The following is a 24,150-nucleotide window of genomic DNA, read 5'->3' as shown; positions in this document are numbered from 1 at the left end:
CTTCAATCTCTAAGATTATCGGGTAATATAAACTCAAGACTAGTTCCTTGGTGATGTTTGTGGCAATGTTGATTTGCCATATTTGTAGGAGATGCATCTTATCCATTGTGTTTAGTGAGAGGGATCAATAAAGGTTAATGCTGCAACGTTTCGTTTGAGAACGGTTCTAGATAATAGTTGCTTTCAAACAACTAAAGACGAAAGTAGTTTTAAGGTGAACGGCAAGGTGATTTGATTGCCCTATGCTGAATTCTGTTGCTTAGTGGCAACCCTGGAGATTTTGCTAAATTGTATATTTTTTCCAGAATCTCCTTAATTATTCGTGAAAACTCTTAATAAGGTTTGACCCATAGAGTAATAAACATAGATAGAAGACGTATACGCAATTTTTCCATGTCCCCAACATGGTGAGATAACGTTGTCGGATTGTGATATATTTTCAAATCCACAATTTTACTATATCGTTATGAATGTATATCATATTGAATGAAATATATTTGAGTCATTCTCAATTAAATATGCAAATTTGAATATTTGGAATTCGATATTTTTCCTAATTGTCGAATTTATAATAAGCAGAATATTTATTATTTTCTGTAACTACCTGCTGAAGTCCAAGGTTTGGCAACTTTTGCTCCCCTAGTGTCATCGATTGTTTCACATCGTTTGGCGCGCTTGAAGTTTGTTTTCTGAAATTCTGATATATTTAGATATTTATTTCAATATTTTTTTATTTGAAAAGAAGCATTAATTCACAATGGGACATTAGAAGTGCCTTCTTCGTGGAGAAATAGCGAATTGAGTGAAATATCGTATCACTGATATGTTTTCATTTCCGCGCGCTTCATGTCAAATTTGATAGTTTATGTTGGGGACAAAATTTGCTTACTCAAAATGACATATGCTCCCTCTATCTATGTTTATCACTCTGAGGTTTGAACCAAGAGATTTTTTCCGAATTCAGATTGAAATTCACTTATCATGTCATTGCTTTGCTTGAACTGTATTTTTTCGAAACTCTTTTCCATTCATTTTTCAAGAAACAGCGTTTTTAACTCAACGTTCAATACCTCGATCCAGATTTAACAGTTCTATCGAGAAAAAAGGTGATATGCCACTGGCAGTCCAATATGTGCGCTAGGCCTGGTACTTATTGGATTACGTGTTTATTATTAGAACCAAATATTGAATTATCAGCTTGAATCAATGAAAATGCAATTATCTCATTCGCTACAAAGGTAAACAAGATAAATTCATCTGTTTGAAATGATATTCAATTTATCAGGACTTGTTGGTAAATGTCTTTCGATAAATACGAGAAGACTAGTAATTTGCTAGTGTTCCTGCTTCGTAATTCTCAAAAATCATGTTTCAATGTCGATGTTCTTGAAAAAAATGAACTCCTCCTAAATATTTCACCTCAAAACTGACTCTCAAGCTCAAAAATCTGATACATAAAACATCAAAGCTGACAATAAAAGAGAATAAGAAAGAGAAACTATAAAACACATCAAATAACACATCGAAGGTATGATATGATAATACTAAAGGGAATATTCTTTAATTTGCTCACTCATTTCAAAAGATTATACTTTGACTACATATTAAACAGAATAACCAAAGAAATTCAAGACCAGAATTGAATAAAACACTGCTCTTTCTACAGAAGCACTGAGCGCCTAACTTTCAGCATTCAATATTATAAATTCCGGTTTCGGAAAGAAAAAGATAAAAAGTCAGTAATAGAAACGATAATGATTCAATTTGCAACAACATTTCCGCAAACATGAACTTTGAGCTTGAGTAAAAAAGAAACACAAAAGCAATGCAACAAACTTGAAATGCAAGTCAACACACTATAAATAAATTTAGATAGAGCGATGACCATGAGATAGGTGGTCGAAGTAGTAAAACTCACGGAAGGGAGTTGCCCTGTCCATGTCACGTGTTAATATTAAATGGATAAATTCAGAATCCTTTCTAAGAAACCCGATTGTACAAAGCAATCACTTTCTTACAAGAGAGATAACCTTCCAGATGAAGAGTTCCATACCGTATAGGGATTACGAAACATTTGATTTAATCCTCTTATTTATATGCTTCGAGTCTTTGAACTATTGACTCGACCACGATTGGAGGCTGCCATGAAATGAGACAGCTGAAGAAGGGGTCCATTGTTTTCTGTTGGGCTTGTTTCTGATGTTTATCACGGGATTTGGTTTGGTACTTTCGTTGATGAAACTTTTGAGAAATAGGAATATTTAAAACATTTACTGTAATTGAGATTGTCAAACAATTTTGGTCACAAGAATTACAGTACCCCTAATAGAGATCTAGTAAAGACATAAAGGGTGTTTTTTTTAGAGCTATAGAATTTTAAATTGTAATGAAACAACGATGGATTATTCGATTGTCATGAATTTTATTTATCCGCAAGATAATCTTGTGGCATTACATTTTAAATATGATTTCTGGCATATGACCGCCACGGCTGGCTCGGATGTTGTCCAATCTGGACGTCCAATTTTCGATGACTTTTTCCAACATTTGTGGCCGTATATCGGCAATAACACGTCGAATGTTGTCTTCCAAATGGTTAAGGGTTTGTGGCTTATCCGCATAGACCAATGACTTTACAAAGCCCCACAGAAAGTAGTCTAGCGGTGTTGAATCACAAGATCTTGGAGGCCAATTCACAGGTCCAAAACGTGAAATTAGGAGGTCACCAAACGTGTCTTTCAATAAATCGATTGTGGCACGAGCTGTGTGACATGTTACGCCGTCTTGTTGGAACCACAGCTCCTGGACATCATGGTTGTTCAATTGAGAAATGAAAAAGTTAGTAATCATGGCTCTATACCGATCACCATTGACTGTAACGTTCTGGCCATCATCGTTTTTGAAGAAGTACGGACCAATGATTCCACCAGCCCATAAAGCGCACCAAACAGTCAGTTTTTTCTGGATGTAACGGTGTTTCGACATACACTTGAGGATTAGCTTCACTCCAAATGCTGCAGTTTTGTTTGTTGACGTAGGCATTTAACCAGAAGTTCGCTTCATCGCTAAACAAAATAAAATGGACGTAGTGCGCGATACGTATTCCGCACAGAACCATTATTTTCGAAATAAAATTGCACTATTTGCAAGCGTTGTTCAGGCGTGTTCATGATGAATTGCCAAACCAAACTGAGAATAAATCGTTTGACAGCTGTTAAATCGGGCGGCATCTTGAACAGTAATGCCAACTTAAAGTTATATACCTCGAAAAAAACACCCGTTACTTTGATCCACAGCAAGGGACTCTGCTGTTCAAAGTACATATAATGATTTGAATTGAATGAATGAATGAAAATAAAATGAACGATGCATAAAACAAGGATATAAAAGCCACCACTCGTTCAAAAAACATCATCTAAACTTTCCCAAACTAGCTTTCCATAGGTCAGCAGTCATCCAGCAACAAAAACAAGACTAGTTTCACGCTGACATGTAGGCAGATGCACCTATCTATCAATATCTGACATGACTCATTTTTACGGCATCATTATTCCGTTGGAAATAACCGGACACAAAAAAGCTCACGCTTTGTTCAGGACTGCAGTATTCTATCAGTAGGCGCTGACATTTTGGCAGTTAACGCCAAGGCACGTTCTTCACCAAAACAAAGCTATGATTTATTTTTAGGTTGCATCATACATCTGGATATGAAATATATTTCTGCTCCGATATGGAGCATCCTAGAGAATTTCTTTGAGAAAAGTTATATATGAGTTTTCGAGGATTTAAATGATTTTCGAAGTGATTTATTTAGTGGTTTGTTTGTTGTTCTTTCATGCATAGGAATGAGTACAGTTTGACGTTTTTCTGTGTCGTAAATAAAGTTGAATTATCTTATAGTGACATAGAGGACTTTTGACATATGTAGCTTGACGTATTTTGTCACGAAAATTTTCGAAATTTCTATCAGTAACAAATTGGTGAATGCGCGAATTATTTTTAGTTTTTTGTCTAGATTTTTCTCAATCTTCAGGACTTTAATATCCAGATATATCTGGTAGTTAGCTATGACTATAGTCTGTTGACACCGATTCAGTTTTATAACTTCTATCGACTCAAAAAGATGATTCTGGAGTAAATAGGTATCCAACGTAGTCAGATTTAAAAAACTCCATTATTGATAACACCTTGATCATATTCCTCCAAGTATATTTTCGAAAAATCTTCGTCCTACATTTGTCGAAAAACCAAGAAACATTATCTTGATTTTAAACAAACTTTCTCTACTCCTAATTTTATCAGACAATGAAAGCTGTTTAAAACGCATATGTAACATTTCCACAACCCCAAAACAAAGAAGAATGACAAATGTCAATCCAATTCTTAATTCCAAAGTTTATCCATACTGGAAATCGCAATTCTCAACTGGGCAAAAGTCGTGAAATTCATGTCAGCTGTTCATAACAGAAGCAACCTACTTCTGTACATGTAATGAAGCAGTAAAAATTGTGTTTGTAACATGCGATAATTTCATACAAAAAATGGATGCCTGTGATAAGGAAAAAGTAGAATAACACATGATAGTTATTGCTATAACAAGAATTTATGGCAGTTTTTGTGCTCTTGCAAAAAATGTTCATAACGTTTCTTAGGCTAGGTTATAAAACCTCAAGTGCCATAGAGAGAGGCTTTATATTCGAGTTTTATACAGGGTTATACTTTGGTTTTGTTGAATAAAAAAGCCTTATTATTTATCAGGGTGTCCTAAAAGGAGGTTCTAAGGAAAATGAGAGATTCCTTGGATAATTAAAAAAGATGTCCTGTTAACATGAGCTTGCAAACGTTTTGATTTTGTAATACAGGGTGTTTCTTGTAATCTTTCGTTATAGATTGGGTCAATAAGTACCAAAACTTATAACTAATTTGTTCATTATAGCTTACTAACTGGATCTCAATATTAATTTGGATTTTCCTGCAAATAACTTGAGAATTGTATGAAATTTTTTTTTCGAAATCGGTAGCAGATACGACAAAACTACAAGAAACTAAAAAGTGTAGAACTGGACCAAAGTTTCTTTTCACATTTTTCTAAACTACCAGTGGTCTACCAAAAAAAGTTCTGGAGAAAAGAAAAAATTTCACCCTGTAGATTTGCATTGAAAATAAGCATATCACACGGTAAAAATTTTAAATTGGATTATCTACCTATGTCAAATTCAAGTTGAATATTTTGTGAAGGGAAGGTTCTATGAGAAAAAGCAGTCTTTAGCACCCTGTACCTCGAAAACAAAGACTTTGCGGCCCATGTTTATATAGGACTTCTTTCCTAAAATGACCCGAGAAATCTGTCATTTCCATTTGTACCTCCAATTTAGGAACACCCTGTATTTCGAAACAAAAGCGTAATTTTTGATTTGACCTCGGATTTGACAAATTGTAGTAGGGACATAGGTACATGTATACCTTATCAGAGCAAGATCAATTATTAGGCTCTAACATTTTCAACATACAGAATGACAACAATAATAATAATTGACACAAATCCTGTAAAAAAGTGATACGAATTGAGTGAGATTGAATATGCCCAATAAAAAACAATTGGAACAAGGTTGATGGCTATTATTTATTTAAACAACTTGAGTCACTATTATTTACGAACGTTACTTTGAAGCCTAAAGGATAATCATCAAAAATAACACATTTTTGAAGAGCATTCTTAAATTATTTGCCTGTCAATCTCAGTAAATATTCAACAAAATTTATGGCAATTTTCACAGGAAGGTGAAGCACAACTTGGAGCAACATTCAACTTTTAATTCATCAAAATCGAACGAAAACAAGCGAAGTTATTGCCTTTTAAACATAGTCGCGCACACCCTACTTAAGTCATGCTAAACGCGCTCAATCAAAAACCAATCCAACCTCTAAAAACTCACCACTCTATCATCTATATATTCCCTTTTAATCCTCAAAGGAGCCGGAGACGCCACCGCCAATAAGCACACCACAAAAACGGCGAAACAGCAAAATCTGCCGCACCAAACATCACTGCAACAAAGCCACATTTTTCTAACCCCGTATTATCGGCGCCGATCCAAAAAGCGCATTTTCCGAGAGATAAGAAAACACCCGCGTTTTCCCGGACAGCAGAACGCACTCACAGATTCTGACAGGACGTGGAGAACAACGGTGGTTGAACTGAGGATGCTGCTGGCATGATAAGATTAGGGCAGCGAGAGAGTAGGCTGCGGTGTCACCGGCCGAGCGTATTTGTGTGTAAAAGCACCGGGGACAAAGCTCGTATCGTGCGTGCGTACCACCGCCTTCGAACGCAGTCGACAGCGGAGTGAAAATCCGAAATGGGAGCCGAGACACCGAACGCAAGGACCAGGACCGCTTGATGGGGCCTCGGCGCTGAGTTTCTACAACTCTGCGCGTATGTCCGTACGGCCGATCCGATATTCCACGGATAATGAACCCCCGGGCCTCGCTGACCACTGTGTCCCATCCTTTTAATTTGGTCTAATTGGTGTTTGCGAGCGGCGCTTCCATTGACTTGGTGGATTTGCATAGCTTGAATCTGTTTGAAGGATGAAGTATATAAATAGTTAAAGGTATATTGCTGGATGAGCGTCTATAGATTGCAGTTAAGATCTATAGATTTTATAGTCCATAGGTTTGTATAATCATAAAATAACTACAGAGATCCATTGGCCCTATGAAAATCTTGAGCTTTACAAAGTCTTAAGATAAAGAACTATAGACGCTGAATTCCATTGAGAAGATGTATGTTCTGAAGTATACATTAGTCTTCATAGTCGTAAAACAACTATAACATTCATTGACTGGATAAAGATCTATAAGCTATATAGTCTACGGAAAAAGTTCTATTCATACCGTATAGACCGTAGAGGATGCTCAAATAAGCCTACAGTTCATTGGAAGTCCATATAGTCTATAAATAAAGATCTATAGGCTTTATAGTTCATGGATGAAGATCTATGCACTCCATAATTGATTGATCTTCATAACTATAAATTAACTATTGAGATCTATTGACTGGATTGATATCGATACGCTACAAGATCTATAGACAAAACTCTTTAGACTCCATAATAGAAGATCTATGTACATCATAATCTATTGATCTTTATAGCCGTGAAAAAACAACAGAGATTCATTGACAGGAAATACATTATAATCTATATAGCTTCTAGACAAAGATCTATAGACTCTATAGTCCATAAATGAGGATCTATGGACTATATAGTCCATAGATGAGGATCTATGTACTCTATAGTCCATAGATGAATATCTATGGACACTAAAGACATAGATCTTCATCTATGGACTCTATAGTCCATTGATCTCCATAATCGTCAAGTTACTACTGAGATTCATTGAGTGGATAATAATTTTATTTATTATCATCAGGATAGAAGAACATAATATACAATTTTCAATTATATTTTAATGGCCTGAGCTAAGGATCCCCACCTGTAGAACTCCATAGTTGAAGATCTGTAGCCTCTTTAATATCTAGACATTTATAATCCATATTATATTTAGAGTACACCTTTATATTTTGACTGGCAAATTTACCAGTTGAAAATGTTGTAATCGAAAAATGTCTACAAACAAATGCCTTTATCAGTTCAAGATAGTAGGAGGTCCTGTCTAGAAATGGAAATAACTGATATTAGTAATTTTAGAAATACCAAGGGCAATCTATGTTTACTCTGATAATGATCGACCTGGCAGAACTTGAATCTACAATCGCTCATCTCTTTTATCTACTTCAAAATATATGTTTAAGTGAATATATCAAACGTATATTGACATCTCGAAATTTTTCTGTAATATCTATTCTTATTTCAGTATAGTTGTATATTTCACCTCAACAATGAGCTATGTGTCTCTATGAGTACCTAATAAAAAATGCAAAATCGACCTTGACCCAAATTACTGAAATCGATTAAAAACCTGACAACTTGGCAACCCTGCTCGTGAATGAACTCGTGGAAATATTGAAGAAAATGAAGCAAAAAGCACTCTCGGTTTCCTCAATTCACATTGCAGGCACGATACGTCGAGTGCAGCGAATGCAAGCAATTTTCTACGATTATGACTAGCCACTTTCCTTGTTGCTTCGTTTATTTGTTGCAACGTTGACGTTGAACGAACTTGGCGTCCCGACGGGGGTATTGAGCCCACCAGGGCGTCCCGATCGACGTCCGCCATAAATCTCGCAGACGTAGTCTAGGAAACATCGACGCTTAGAAACGTGTTAGTAAACATAAGCCATGTGGCTATAAATATCGGTATGTGGCGTACATACTAACGTTTTCAATCATGGGGAAGGAATATTTTACCGAAATTCGGCCCGTCTAGAAAGAAAAATGAGGGTTTTATGTAGTCGGTATAGTGCTTTATGAATAGTAGATCTGGCAACGCTGCTTTGGGTAAACAGAAGGTAATTTATTCGAATAGCATCACTTCACTTGAAGTTTTCACAGTATTTTTTAAAAAGAAAGGCAACACAGCATCTTAAAACTTCTAACTTCTACTACAACCACTTCTTCGATGAAACCCCAATCAATTAAAGTATTTAGGGTATGGCGTTTTTGTGGGGATTACTAAAACACTGATGTACGACAGACGATAACTTTTTTGTGGTATAGCATTTGGAAACATTCTTGAACACTCTGCTGAATCAACTCGTCATCACCAATTAACTCCTTGAACTCTCCTTTTCCCAGTTTTATACCTGGGTTACAGACATTAATTAAATTGAAAATACTATCAAAAATACTAATTGTCTAGCGGCAATTGGTTTGAATGTAACACCCGGTAGTTTGTTACATTTTTAGATTGATAAAAATGAGCTGTTTCCAAACATGTTTGGTACTTGTGGTCTAGCAGACAGAATATGAAAGAAATTATTTGTTATTTTTATACAATTTTATAAATCTAAAAATGTAACAAATTACAGGGTGTTACATTCAAACCAATTGCCGCTAGACAATTAGTATTTTTGATAATATTGTTAATTTAACTAATAAAGAGTGTTACGCGTTACTTTATGAGCACACACAAAACTATTGTATTTTTGAACACCCTGTACCAATTGGAATCAACATGTGATACATATTTGGAATCAGCTCAGCTAGAGTAATCGAAGAATTGAGACAAAATGGGGGAGTTCCATTCGAAAAAAATGACGGTGACGTCATTTCTCGAAAGTAATTCACCCTGCATATTAGATTATTATTTTAAAATACGGTAAATTAAATTAAAAAATCGACGTGTTTCAGGATTATTTCTTAAAATGGTCTGTTTAGCTAAAAATGAATTTGTTCCAAACTTTACGGACACAGTATATATAGGGTTTTTCAATAGGAATAATTCAATTTCAAATAGCAAGTGTTATAATGGCAACACTGAACACAAATGACGTAAGTATTGTCAAAAAATAATACACAGCATTGCCATCAAAATCATTTTGAATTGTATCATCCTATTGAAAACTAAAAGTTCAACTCGTGAAGAGCATAAAATCAAACAGTTTTCAGCGTAGATCAATATCTGACGGCCCGATGTGGACAAAGTATTATTATTTATGTATTTTTTGCAATTTTTTATTCCGTATAAATTCCAAGGTTTCGCTGTAACTGTTTTCAACAAGATACTGAAGTTCACGTAATTTTTCCATTAAAGAAAAAACATTCGGTTGCTGGAATAACGGTTTTTTCCCATTTTATACGAAAAAGCCAACAAAAATGCATTGTACTTGACTTGTTTAAACATAAAAATCGAAGTTTTTCGTTTAAAATTCAATTTACCTTAAAAAAAAATAATATCCAACTTAACGTAACCTTGTTTTTCAACCAGTGCAATTTAACGTCGAATTTATCGACTGGATTCTTATATTATACCTTTCCTGGTTGCCATAGGAATCGGACCCTTCAATATCAACGAGATAAACTCGATTTGTCGTAATTAGTGAGTACATAATTGTCTTTATCTCGTCTTATTTGTAAAATACGAAAGATAAATAATACCAGACGGAGGTTTTCTACCATCCACAGAAGAAAAATTGTTGTGGTTTCAATTAGAGCTCTATAAATTTCAAGGACGAATATGATGTTCAACAATGGAATGTTTTTATTCTTTAAAACGCCACGGTCACGGTCTGTTGATGGAAAAGATAACATAGTTACTGAAGTATTAGTAGAATATGATTGCGATGAATTAAATAAGTGCAGATCAGGCAAGATTCACTGAAAATGAGAATGATGAAGATTTTCCAGATTCAAGTTCAATAACTTTGGCGTTGGATAGAACAACTAAATGACAAAAAAACTGCAACACCCTGAAGGAGCTGTTTAAATTTTATTTTGTTTTGGCAAAACATAGATAGTATAGCAAGGAGTAAAAGATTGAATTTGGAGAAAAAAATCGTGAAGGTTTTTTCATGTAAACAATTTTTGTTACTTGAATATTGTAGTCGTTTTTTGAATTTAACAACAAACCAGCTGATCGAGGAGATCCAAAGTCGATGTTTAGTTGTTGTTTAAATGCCTAGAGCACGTGTTGCAAGGAATTTATCGCCAGCTAAGTGAATTTGAAAGAGGTCGAATTATTGGTCTACGGGAGGCGGGGTTGTCATTTCGAGAAATCGCTAACCGTACGAACAGAAATCCATCTACTGTTATGAGATGTTGTCAAGCGTGGTTTGATAATGCCCAAAATCGAAGAAGAGTAGACACCAGACGTCGAAGGGGCACAAATGAAGTTCAAGATCGACGTCTAAGACTTATGGCCATTAGAGACCGATTTGCGACAATTCGATCTTTGGCTGATGAGTGGTTAGGAGAACAAGGGCATCCTGTAACTGTCTGAACGGTTTACCGTCTGAGAAGGTCTTTGGGCTGCAGCATTATCGACCCCATCTTGTGTTATCTTTGACGGTTGAGCATCGCCGGCAACGATTACAGTGGTGCAGAGAACATCAACATTGGAATGTGGAATGGCATTAGGTCGTCTTTTCTGATGAATCTTGATTCTCCTAGGGTGCATATGATGGCCGAAGAAGGGTTAGACGACGTCGGGGGGAAAGACCTGAACCTCAGTTTGTGTTGAGTGTCATGTACACCGGACAGTAGGCATTATGGTATGGGGTGCTATTGCACATGCAAGTAGGTCACCTTTAGTCTTTATTCGAGGTTACATGACAGCGCTGCGTTACCTTCAAGAAATAGTGGAGCCATATGTTCTCCCTTACCTTAACCGGCTGGAGAATCCAATATTTCACCAAGATAATGCTCGACCTCATGTTGCCAGAGTTAGTTTAAACTTTTTCGAAGCCACCCATGTGAATCTTTTGCCATGGCTGCCCAGATCCCCCGATCTTTCGCCCATAGAGCATGTTTGGGACATCATGGGTAGAAGGCTTTTAAATTTACCCCAACCTCCACGGACTTTGGCGGCTCTGAGACATGAAGTACAGGTAGCTTGGGATAGTATCCCTCAAGAAGAAATAGACCATCTTATTGCAACAATGCCGAGACGTGTTGGAGAGTGTATAGATAATCGCGGTGGACAAACACATTATTAACAAAATTATTAAAAAAAATTGTAAACCCTTCATTTTTTTCTCCAAATTTCAATCAAATACTCCTTGCTAAACTATCTATGTTTTACCAAAAAAAAAATTTAATTCAAACAGCTCCTTCTGGGTGTTGCAGTTTCTTTGTCAGTTAGTATATGTTTATATGAACTTTTTTTCATGACAAGACTTGTTCTATCCGACGCCAAACTTATTGAACTAAAATCTGGACCCCCCTGTATATAACCTAAACTTACACTATTTGCTGCCTGCTGCCTCAGAAAATTCAAGCAGAATATAGATAAAATGAGAAAAGAACTGAAATAAAGTCGAACTTTTGTTCATTCTTCCCAATTAATCATACAACTTTTTTTCTTCATATTAGTCAAACAATGGGTGCTTAGACGATCAGACGAAACAATGAAAATGGTTTCAACGCCATCCTATGAACGCCATAAGTCATCTACATACAAGTTTGTTTGTAAGCTAGAAACGCACGTGTGTTAATTGTAATGCATTCAACTGTTTTATAAATGGAACAACTGCATTATCATTAACATCCATGGCATCCAATGGACAGTTGATTGAACCCTTATTCTATCATGTCAACAACGAATTAAAACATTTACGGTTTTATGATGGTTGAATTATATTTGATAGACTTTATATTGTTTTGATTGGAGATATGGACAGAATGCAGTGTGTATCTCAGTAGTTAGTATCTGCTCTTGGTTAATCGTTTAATGTAGGTACTTATGTATTTTAATCGATTTTGACTCGAAACAGGAATAGAAAGTGCACTATTCTCGAAAAAATGTTTTTATCTTGAAAGGAATCACTAAATATCGCTATTCAAAGCTTCCATTAATATTTCAAGTCTTTCGCAAGTATGAATCTGCTTCAAAACATAACATTTTCGATGAAATTCATTGAACCTTGAACCATTCATTCCAATAAATATTTTATTTGTAAGTTTTGGTGTATTAACTTGAATCATGACAATTCTGTTTCAAATAGTTTTTCGTGATTAGAAGGGTTTCCAATAAGAGGTTTCATTTTGGTATCAGAAAAAAAGAGTATATTTCAAGAGAAATCTATGGATGTTTATTTCATTGTGAAGAGGAAGGTATGCTATTATTGGCATTCGCACATTTGCGGCTTATTTCCTCGATAACTTCAAGAATTCCATCTTTAAGGTCTTGAATCGATTGTGGAGCATTGGTATAGACCTCAATTTTCACGTGGTACTAAAGAAAAATGTCTAAAGAAGTTAAATCACAAGATCTCAGTGCCCAATTGTGATCATCTTTTCGAGAAATAACACGGTCAGGAAACTTTTCTAGCAAAATTTCGATTATTTTGTTGTTTTTGTGCCACATAGTGCCGTCTTGTTGAATATAAACGTCGTCCACTTGTAATGATGATGGTGGAATGCCTAATTCCCAAGCTCGTCAACACTACTGGCTACAGCATCAATATTCTCAGTTACTCTTAAGCGACGCAAACGGTTTCGATTCTTCACATCACTAACTTGTCCCGACAACTGAAATTTTTCCCATAAGTTCCACTATTGCTGACCGAGAAGGTGCTCCAGGACTTCCACCATTTTTTTAATGAATCTTATCAATTTCACTGCTTTGTTGAAGCTTGTATCGTCCCATTTTTAGTAATGGCGTAGTTTTTACTTGTCAAATGTCGAAAAGTGAAAGCTTCAAAAGTGACAGGTGCCCACAAAGCAGGCTATTCAAAATGAAACCTCTTTTTGGAAAACATTGTGCCTTGAAAAAGTAAATTTTAATTCATTGTTCTGTTTACGAAAACCATACAGTTTGTATGCACAATGAACTTTTCAATGAGGCTGAGTAGAAAGTGTTTTTGCCAATTTTTTTTGAGTTGCCGACTTGCCAATAGATGGCGTTAGTAATCCAGAACGGTTGCCAATAGATGGCAGAACGCTCCATCATGCAAAAAAGTATTTAGCAATCTGATTTAAAGTCAGATGTCTAAAACTCTTCTTTACTCTTATCTTTTCTGCATACCTTATTGAATAACAATTCATCAAATACTATAAAATCATAAGATCATCTCCATGAAACAAACGCAGATCCAGTAGAAATTGTGTGTGAAAGTGCAAATGTGCAAGTTCAGTATTGCAAACAATTGAAACAGTGAAGTTTTTGTTATAAATTGGTGATAGACAAATGCTTTGAACTTTTTCTAATTCCCTTTCAACTTCCCACACTACAGAATTGTTCTTTCCAGCTGTAATTAATAATTTTAAAAAAATATTCCACAGGGTGTTCCTAAATTGGAGGTTAAAGTTCATGTCATATACTAATTTCGAATAGATGTCTACAGGGTGATATTTTTCTAGAACATTACTCGCTTCTTTCCTCCAGGCCTTTTTTTTTGTGGACCACTGGTAGTTCAGAAAAATGTAAAAAGAAACTTTGGTCCAGTACTACACTTTTTGTTTTCTTGTAGTTTGTCGTTTCTGCTACCGATTTCGAGAAAAATATTCCAAACAATTCCTTAGTAATTCTCAGGAAAATCAAAATTATTATAAAGATCCAGTTAGTAAGCTGTGTTGAATAAATTAATCATAAGTTTTGGTACTTATTTACCCAATCTGTAACGAAGATTAATGAAGATTACTGGCATAATCATCACAAAAAACAGGACTACAAGAAACACCCTGTATCTCGAAAACAAAGCGTTTGTTTATAAGAATTTTTTCCTGGAAATTACCCAAGTAATCTCTCATATTCCTTAGAACCTTCATTAAGGAACACCCTATATATTGTAAAATCAATAATTTCCTATTTCTGCCGAAAAAAAAATAGATCCTAATTATGTTAGTAGCAATGGACTAAAAAAAAACACAAAAATTAAACTTTCTGATATATTTAATCTATTCCACACTAAAATTCATATAAAATATCTGGATATCTACAGATATATAGGCACACACGAGTATGTAATATACATGTAAAAAATATACACTATTTTTAATATCAATACTGTTGAATTAATCCTATTATACAGTACAGTCTATTCGAATTTGTACGAAAGTAGAGCTCTGTCGAACAGGAAACTTGAATAGAAGTAGAAATAATAGGTTTTTAAAGCCTTCTCAGAAAATATAACGATAAAAATATTTAAACTGGTTTGGGGTTTTGAGCTCAGTTTGTGATGCCCATTTTCATTTGATGTTGGTATGGAGTATGTACAAAATTTTATGGATTTTTTTGTAATGAAATTCTATGGGATATATACAAACATATTTTTGTTTCAAGGATAATTTTTGTGAAAAGATTCTCAACATACGCCAAGAAATATGTAAAAGTCCGAAAAAAGGACTATAACAAACATAACAAATGGACACTGAAGTTTGTGGTTTTCTAATTAGTTAGCAATTAACTAATTTATAATACTTTTCGAATTCTTCGAGGCTGATATTTTATCTTTCAAACCTTTCTTCTGTTCGATCAAAAATTCATCTCTCAAAACGTACGTTCTGTTAAAGAACTTAAAATTCTTATTTCATCGTGCCTATTTTCCCAAAATAATATAAGGCAAATAGGCAGAATCAGTGAATTTATAATTTTAACAAGTTTTGGAAAAAAGGATGATGTCAATTCAAATAATAAACTTTTTTTCGGTGAAGTACATTGTGCCTTTTTTCTTATAATTACTTGAAATCCTTTGTGCCCTTTTCGTGATATTATTGGACAAATGAGGAAAATTAACTTGAAAAGGAAATCAGAAATAAGGAAAAAAAGAAAAGTGGCATGGCAGTCGGTAGAAAATCTAGAAATGTATAAACAAGGAATTATAGAGGATGAAAAAGGCACTGAAAAAAGGTATGGTGTTTTGCCTTCGAACTAATTTGGCATTCAAATGGCTTTGAATTTAATAAAAACGGTACAATGTAGAAGAGTCATTTGGTGGAATCTCTGACAAGATGAGGAGTGTAAAAAGTGGCATATTTCTTAAGATTGAGGAATCTTTTGTTGCTTGGTGCTTTTCTTCACAGCGCTTCTTCGGCCTTTTTCGTAATATTATTAACGTTATGCAGATAATTAGATGCCTAAGTCAGAGAAACTAATCGGAAACAAGGAAAAAAGTAAGATTATTTCACGGCAGAAAATCTAGGACTGAATATATGAAAAAAGGCTCGAAAAAAAATAATGCTGTAGTATAATTTAAGACCTTGAAACTTCTGAAAATTTTCTTCAGCAGTCGTAGGCAAAACGTTAAGTGAAAACCTGATTAGATCACGTCTAGGAACAATAGAAAACTCTGTTTTAAAATGTTGTTTTTCTTTTTAGAAATCGCAGATACAGGAGAGCCATTTGTCGAAATTAAATTTTAGGCAAGATATAGGTCTCCAAAAATGGAGCATTGTTGGTCCTTATTATGAAAGGTTAACCAAATTGGAAGTTAAGAAAAATATGAATAATTTGGCGAGTTTCTAGAATGTTTCAGCAATGTTATCTAAAACACCAATCAGAGCGAATCACGTCACATTTAAGTATAACCCTTAGACATACTTAGTAGAACATTCTATTCTATGTCTACCCTATGTGGTGTAGCTTTTGAATTTTTTTTTGGCTTTCTTCGTTGAAGTACCCAATGAAAGGTTATGGGAAAGTTTACTTAGCCGTTACTTAAAATGCTCGCTCAGCTGTCACACATCTCCTTCATAGTAAACGTCATCTGTTAGCTTGTTAAAAGTTTACAGCATTCAGCAAATACAACAGTTGGAAGAATTTCCACTGAACGAATATGATCAGTGAGCGCCAAGATCTATATATTAGACAGGTTGCCTCGTAACTTTCAAGTTGATAGGGGATACCGGTTGACGTCACGAATGGTTGACGCTGATTGGTTGCAAGTTACGAGGCGACGTCTAATCTATAGACCTTGGCCAATGGTGATACGGATACCGGATGACGTGTTAGTCCCACTCTTTAAACTTTAGGATCTTAGAGCGCTCAGGGGATCAGATTTGCAACTGCTCTTTTTGCTGAACTCAGCCATTGGCTATTGTCAGTTCATCTCAACAGCGAGTTAATTGCCGCAGTAAGGTTTTTTAGGAGATAGTAATTCCCGTATTGCTGGAGAGGATTTCCTAACCTATTCCATCTTTATTTTTTCCCTCAAATCATCTAAAAATCCGAATAAACTGCACTACTATAAATGGGCTAGGATCTGAATCTCACTTGGTAATTTGTTACTACTACTCGTATTATCCGTACTAGAACTACCACTAACTGTTACTATAACCGGACTACGTTCGTCTGTCTGTACAATCGTCACTAAGTTATCCTCCTTGTCTGTCTCAAAACTGCCACCGCAGTCTTCCAGTATCAACTTATACCGGTTGGTCTCTTGTTCCGTCTTCGTTCCTTCCAGGTTGACTTCTTCCTGCGCCTCTCTGAGGATGCTCACCACCTCCACATTGTTGTCGTTGGCCCTCTCGGAGACTGTCAGCGATGGATCTCTGGTGTGGACTGAAATTGAGTCTGCTATTGAGCCCAATTGGGCTTGAGACCTGTAGGATGGTGGACAGCTGTATTCTGACCATGTTGCGTCGTTTCTTGTCGACGCTTGATCCCTTAAAACGAAGATTTTCGATTAGAATGAGGAAGAAAACTTATCAGAAGTGGTTAAAATTGTTGTGATTCTATACACGCCCGTAGGAGGGTGCCACACGCTGTGCAATACTCGGGAGAAAGCACTGCTAGCTGTATATACCAAACCGTTCATTGTTGATGTTTCCACTATGCAAATGTGGTGGTGCATAAGACAGGGACCAACATAAATATTGGCTGAGTAACCTTCGCCAAAGAAATACGTGACATTACTCAAACTAGGAAAGACAGTTTCTATAATAGAAAACCTTCATATATTGTTGCCTGTATAATTGTATCAATAAAGAAGAAATAAAATCAATTTTTCAAATATTTATGAACAAAATATAAACATAAAAAAACTTTAAGGTTTGCTGTCCTGAAAGAGGCATCAAAAAGGCTTATCTGTATGTCATTATAACAGACCATAGAGTAATAAACATAGATAGAGGGAGTATACGCAATTTTTTCATGTCTCCAACATGGTTAGATTACGTTGTCGGATTGTGACAAATTTTCAAATCTACGATTTTACTATATCATTATGAATGTATATTATATTGAATGAAATATATTTATTTGAGTTATTCCCGATTAAATATGCAAATTTGAATATTTGGAATACTATTTTTTTCCTAATTGTCAAATTTATATTTATTATTTTCTGTATCTACCTGCTGAAATCCAAGGTTTGGTAACTTTTGCTCTCCTAGTGTCATCGGTTGTTTACTGTCATTTGACGCGCTCTAAGTTTATATTCTGAATTTGTGATATATTTAGGTATTTATGTCAATATATTTTGAGTTAATATGAAACGTTCATTCATTATAGGACATAAAAAGTGCGTTCATTGTGGAGAAACTCGCAAATTGAGTGAAATATCGTATCACTGATGTGTTTTCATTTCCGCGCGCTTCATGTCAAATTTGATAGTTCATGTTGGAGACAAAATTTGCTTACTGAAAATGACATATGCTCCCTCTTTCTATGTTTAATACACTGAGTAACAGCCACACGATTCAAATCTTTCACTTTTATTAATATATTCTCTGATTATACAAAAAAAAAAACATTTGAATTCGTAAAAGCAATGTTCATATTTCAAAAATCAAAGAAATAATAAACTATACCTTAAATAACGGGTTAAACTATGTTAAACATTTGACCTATAAATTTCTATAAGCTAAAAATAGAAAAATAAAATAGGAAAAATTAATATTGTGGAAACTATACAACATGAAATCATTCAATTAAAATGTACAGATTGAAATTGCTATTTTCAGGTCGAAACAATTGACCATTGTTTAAAGTGTGCAGCATCGTTTATAGTAGACAAGATATTTAACTAACCTACTTGAAACTTTGAAAGCGGAACATCTGCATGCAAATAGTCGGTGCAAGAGCTCAAACAAGGCAAATTCGATATTTGTATAATGATGGAGTTTGCAAGCTAATCGCAAACGCCAAAGGAAAGATTCTAGGATTCGAAGAGAAAGACACGGATTAATATGAAACAATGCTTACAGATAGTAATCAGTGCTAGATTTATCTGACAATAAGGTTTTCTTTTATGTTCGTAGAGTCTTTTCTTTATCGACCGAGCAGATTATCGACCATTACTTATGTATATTGATGAGTACTTTATTCTGAACAAAGGAAGCTTTATAGTCTAGCAGGATAATCTTTTGTATATGACAATATACTGACATGTACACATGTCTTCCTGTAGATCATGTACGTAGAAGGTAATTCTATTATTTTGAAACTGATAATGTTTATCTACTATCTTCTAGTTGTTAATATTGTGTACTCAAATTGGGAATATAGGTTACAATGTCATTAGAAATGGATAACGATTGTAAGTAATGATATTTTGCGTCATGAAACCAAAAAAAATTTTGCAATCGTCAACAAGCAAATAATGATAATTTCAGGAAAAGGGTTAAAGTTATCCTATTCGAATTACGTTTTCTGCAGGTGATGGCTGAATGGTAACATTTGAATCATGCTCATTTGAAGAACGTATCCAGGAAAGGAGTTTGAATTGTGTCAAAGTCGTCAAAAGAATCGTATTTGGTCTACAACAATATAACATTTCTTGACAATATCTGATGCCTCTAGCTAAGGACCCTCTATCTTGCAGACAGAAACCTTAGCTACACATGTAAAGGGTGTTTTTTTTAGAGCTATAGTACTTTAAATTGCAATAAAACAACGATGGATTATTCGATTGACATGAATTTTATTTATCCGCAAGATCATCTTGTGGCATAACATTTTAAATATGATTTCTGGCATATGACCGCCACGGCTGGCTCGGATGTAGTCCAATCTGGACGTCCAATTTTCGATGACTTTTTCCAATTTTTGTGGTCGTATATCGGCAATAACACGGCGAATGTTGTCTTCCAAATAGTCAAGGGTTTGTGGCTTATCCGCATAGACCAATGACTTTATATAGCCCCTCAGAAAGTAGTCTAGCAGTGTTAAATCACAAGATCTTGGAGGCCAATTCACAGGTCCAAAACGTGAAATTAGGTGGTCACCAAACGTGTCTTTCAATAAATCGATTGTGGCACGAGCTGTGTGACATGTTGCGCCGTCTTTTTGGAACCACAGCTCCTGGACATCATGATTGTTCAATTCATGAATGAAAAAGTTAGTATTCATCGCTCTATACCGATCACCTTTGACTGTAACGTTCTGGCCATCATCGTTTTTGAAGAAGTACGGACCAATTATTCCACCAGCTCATAAAGCGCACCAAACAGTCAGTTTTTCTGGATGTAATGGTGTTTCGACATACACTTGAGGATTAGCTTCACTCCAAATGCGGCAGTTTTGTTTGTTGACGTAGCCATTCAACCAGAAGTGCGCTTCATCGCCAAACAAAATAAAATGGACGTAATGCGCGATACGTATTCCGCACAGAATCATTATTTTCGAAATAAAATTGCATTATTTGCAAGCGTTGTTCAGGCGTGTGTCTATTCATGATGAATTCCCAAACCAAACTGAGAATAAATCACTTGACAGCTGTTAAATCGGTCGCCATCTTGAACACTAATGCCAACTTAAAGTTATATACCTCGAAAAAAACACCCTATATGTGTGTTGAGGAGTATCTTAAAAGGACAGTCAGGTCATACTAGGAACTGAAAGCATATAACCAAAAGTCTTCGATGGCCTGAGTAGTACAGGACAGACCAAATAAGAGAAATTTGAAGAAAGCCTATCTAGGAGTGAATGAACAATAGCTACTCTTAATCTTACCTAATCCACAATCAAGACTCAGGTTGGAAATGGGTATCATCGGTTAGTAAGGAACAGATCAGAATAGATAAAATGAAGAAAACCTGTGTAGGAGTGGATGAACAATGTCTGATGAAGAGGAAGAGAATCAACAATCTATATTTACCTTATCAAACTCCCAGAATGACTCCTGTAGGTGGGTGGTGGAGCCACAGCGTTCTGAGCACCAGACTGTATCTGCGGTGTGCCTCCTCTATCTATCAGCAGCAACCTCAACCTATATTCTTGCATCGAAGCCTGATAAGTAGGGGGAGGTGGCCTGTATTGGAACTCAGGGTACATCATAGCAGCGTAAGGATGGTGAGGTCGACCATAGGTTGGTGGTAGCCTTGGGACGAACCTCCTCGTACAGACGTCCACAGATTCCAAAGATCCTATTCCTAGCATGGTCCTGCATGATGTTGCGTTCTGTGATGCTAGTCGCCAGGCTATTCCACTAATTGTCACTAATACTATTCCAATTCCTGGAAGTGATGTTTGTTGAAATAGGGATACAAGAAGCTTTTTAGACGCATTATGGTGAAGGGGATTATGAACTTCATGTTCTTAAAGAAGTAGAACCGAAGATCTGGTAAAGACTCTTCTTCTTGAGCTAGCCTTGGTAGTTGCAACGTTCATATTAGCTATAAGGGTTTAGGCATTCTCAAGAACGAATGCCTTTATTGACAGCATATGATTAAAGTTGAGCTAGGTAGATAGATCTACGGTGCATGCTAGAATTTTCTAAGGCATCAACGGTATTCTGTCAGAGAAAAACTTATTGGAGTGTTTTCTCTGAGTGAATTTCTCTGGAATTCCTTTACTAGCAAGCTAAGAGGAAGTATTTGATCAAACTCTATATTTGTTTTCTTTCTCTCTTCCAGATATTCGAGTAAATCTTTATAGGCTTATCCAGCTCTAGAAAATACACCACCAATCTATATTCTATTTTCAAAGATCGATAATATTGTTTTTTTACCCAAGTTGTGCAAGAATAAGAAGTAATTTTTATTGAGAACTTACCGATCATCAACAAAGCTATCGTAAAATGGTCTCTGCCAGCAGGCCTCATGGTGCCCAAAGCAGTTCCTACTAAAACACAGCCTACTGCTACTAATGCCACTGATGCTAGCAGCCATTTTAGAGATCCAGGTTTCCAAGTCAACACGCCACAGCAACTTTTTGGGGTTTCTTCAGAAAAGTGATCTCTGTAAAAACAACACAGTCAGAATGGATAATCAACAATGAGATTAATTTGCAAGGTATTATAAAAACAAAATGATGGCAAGAGTATTATGTGAAAAGAAACTTTGGTCCAGTACTACACTTTTTGGTTTTTCGTTGTTTTGTCGTATCTACCACCGATTTCTAGAAAAAAATTTCAAACAATTCTCTAGTAATCCTCAGGAAAATCCAAATTATTATAAAGATTCAGTTAGTAAGCTGTGATTAATGAGTCGATTATAAATGTTGGTACTTATTAACCCAATTTGTAGTGAAGATTAATAAAGATTCGAAAAATTGGTAAAAAAGTGAGAATACAAAAAACACTCTTTATTTCGAAACAAAGCGTTTGCGAGTCCATGTTTATAGGACTTTTTTCCTTAAAATTATCCAGGAAGTCTCTCATTTTCCTTTGTATCTCGAATTCAGGAACACCCTGTATAAGTTCGTCTACAAGCTCTGTTTTGCATCATTCAAAATGTAAAATTCACCTAAGGAAGCCTCAATTTTGGCGAAACAATTGTTGTTAACATTAAAATATTTGTAGAAATGATTTTGTTTTTTTTTTTATTTGATAATGAATTTCCATCTAGTCAGGATTTTTAGAGGATTTTTTATTAAAACGCAGAATTTAGAAGAATAACATAAAAACTGAAAACAAATATTAAACACCTGAAAAGATTGACAAGCACAGTAAAGCGCGAAAATAATGTCAAGATCTTCAAACACTACTCAGTCATATGTAACTTGACCCCCCTTGGCAGATACGACCCCATACGCCACTGACCCAACCAAGCCAACAATTTCCATTTCAAAAATACAAAAACGAATCTCGCCAATTAAACCCAAATTAAGCCAATCATCTGAAAGTAACTTGACTGTCCCTTAAGACGTACGCCCTCTCATCACTACCTAAGCCACTGACCCCACCAAGTCAACAATCTCCATTTCAAGAATACAAAAACGAATATATCCAATTAAATCCAAATTAAGCCAATAACCTGCAAGTAACTTGACCCCCCTTAAGTCACGCGTCCCCTCTCGTCCCCCCCTACGCCACTGACCCTACTAAACCCACAATATCCATTAAAAAAATACAAAAACGAATATCCCCAATTAAACCCAAATTAAGTCAATCACCTGTAAGTATGTTGACCCCCCTTAACACATACGCCCCCCCTTGGTCACTACCTACGCCACTGACCCCACCAAACCTACAATTTCCATTTAAAAAAATACAAAAACGAATGTCTCCAATTGAACCCAAACATCTAAAAGTAACTTGCCCCCCCTTAAGACATAAGCCCCCTTAGTCTCTACCTACGCCACTGACCCAACCAAACCTACAATTTCCATTTCAAAAACTCCAAAAACGAATCTCGCCAATTAAACCCGAATTTTTTATACAGCACGAACATTTTTTCGCGAACCCCTAATCCATCTATATATTTATGATTCATGAGAAGTGCATCGAATATATGTCCAGAGGCTCCATCTCTCGTGGCCTTAATATGGTCAACGAATGATTTCGGACCTACGTACCTACGTACGCTTGGTTCAGCGACTCCTGCACGAAGGAAGGATTCTAAAGACTCATGTCGACAGGCGTGAGAACTAAATCCCATTCTTGGGCCTCAGGTAGAGAGCCACGACAAGATAGCGTCCGTTCTTTTTTTTTTCTTTTCGTTCCTTGTGATATCGAAGAAGGCCTATGAGTCACGAAGCTGTTAGTTAGATTGATCTTGATCGAAAACGCGGTATGTTTTATGAGCGTTTGGATAACGCATAAGATTTCGATGGTATTTTAAGTAATTATGTGTGAATTGTACCTTAAGTGAGCATAAAATGGGAACACCCTGTAGCTGGGAGTGTTTTTGAAACTTTTTGTGCAAGTTTTTCGAAGAGTATTATGAAATGTGAAATACATAGGTGTACAACTTTGCTTCCGTTGTTTTTTTCCGAAATTCAAGGCTTTATTGTGAAAAATTTATAAAACATTTATGATTCAAAGTATTGTCCATCGCTGGCCACTACTTTCTCCCATTTTTCGGACTGAGTACGAATCCCGCGTTGAAAAAACTGATCATCTTTTGAGGCGATCCACGAATCAATCTAATTTTTACTTCTTCATAAGACCGGAAGTGCTAATCAGCCAGGCCATGTGCCATTGACCGAAACAAGTGATAGTCCGAGGGAGCAACGTCTGCAGAATACGGCGGGTGGGGTAGGATTTCCCATTTCAACGTTTCCAAGTATGTCTTGACCACTTTCGCAACATGGGGTCGAGCATTGTCATGCTGTAATATCACTTAATGATGTCTCTCGTTGTATTGCGGCCGTTTGTCTTTCAATGCTCGGCTCGAACGCATTAATTGCGTGCGATAACGATCG

The 24,150-nt window shown here is 35.8% G+C and overlaps 2 protein-coding genes across 2 annotated transcripts in view; both read right to left on the bottom strand.

Annotated features, from left to right (window-relative positions):
- LOC123681636 (matrix metalloproteinase-2-like) overlaps positions 1–6,403 on the bottom strand; it is a 104,740-nt gene extending 98,337 nt beyond the window's left edge. The window contains exon 1 of the mRNA XM_045619858.1: positions 5,937–6,403. Within this exon, the coding sequence (XP_045475814.1) occupies positions 5,937–6,065 (129 nt within the window). The 5' untranslated portion in view covers positions 6,066–6,403. The remainder of the gene's footprint in view (positions 1–5,936) is intronic.
- Positions 6,404–14,496: 8,093 nt separating this feature from the next.
- LOC123682086 overlaps positions 14,497–24,150 on the bottom strand; it is a 39,247-nt gene continuing 29,593 nt past the window's right edge. The window contains exons 2-4 of the mRNA XM_045620482.1: positions 21,559–21,743; positions 20,663–21,020; positions 14,497–17,228 (exon numbers count right to left, since the gene is read on the bottom strand). Of these exons, the coding sequence (XP_045476438.1) occupies positions 16,805–17,228; positions 20,663–21,020; positions 21,559–21,743 (967 nt within the window). The 3' untranslated portion in view covers positions 14,497–16,804. The remainder of the gene's footprint in view (positions 17,229–20,662; positions 21,021–21,558; positions 21,744–24,150) is intronic.

Source organism: Harmonia axyridis, chromosome 6 (assembly GCF_914767665.1).
Source record: "Harmonia axyridis chromosome 6, icHarAxyr1.1, whole genome shotgun sequence".
Classification (NCBI taxonomy): Eukaryota; Metazoa; Arthropoda; class Insecta; order Coleoptera; family Coccinellidae; genus Harmonia; species Harmonia axyridis.
This window is presented reverse-complemented; position numbering and strand designations above follow the sequence as displayed.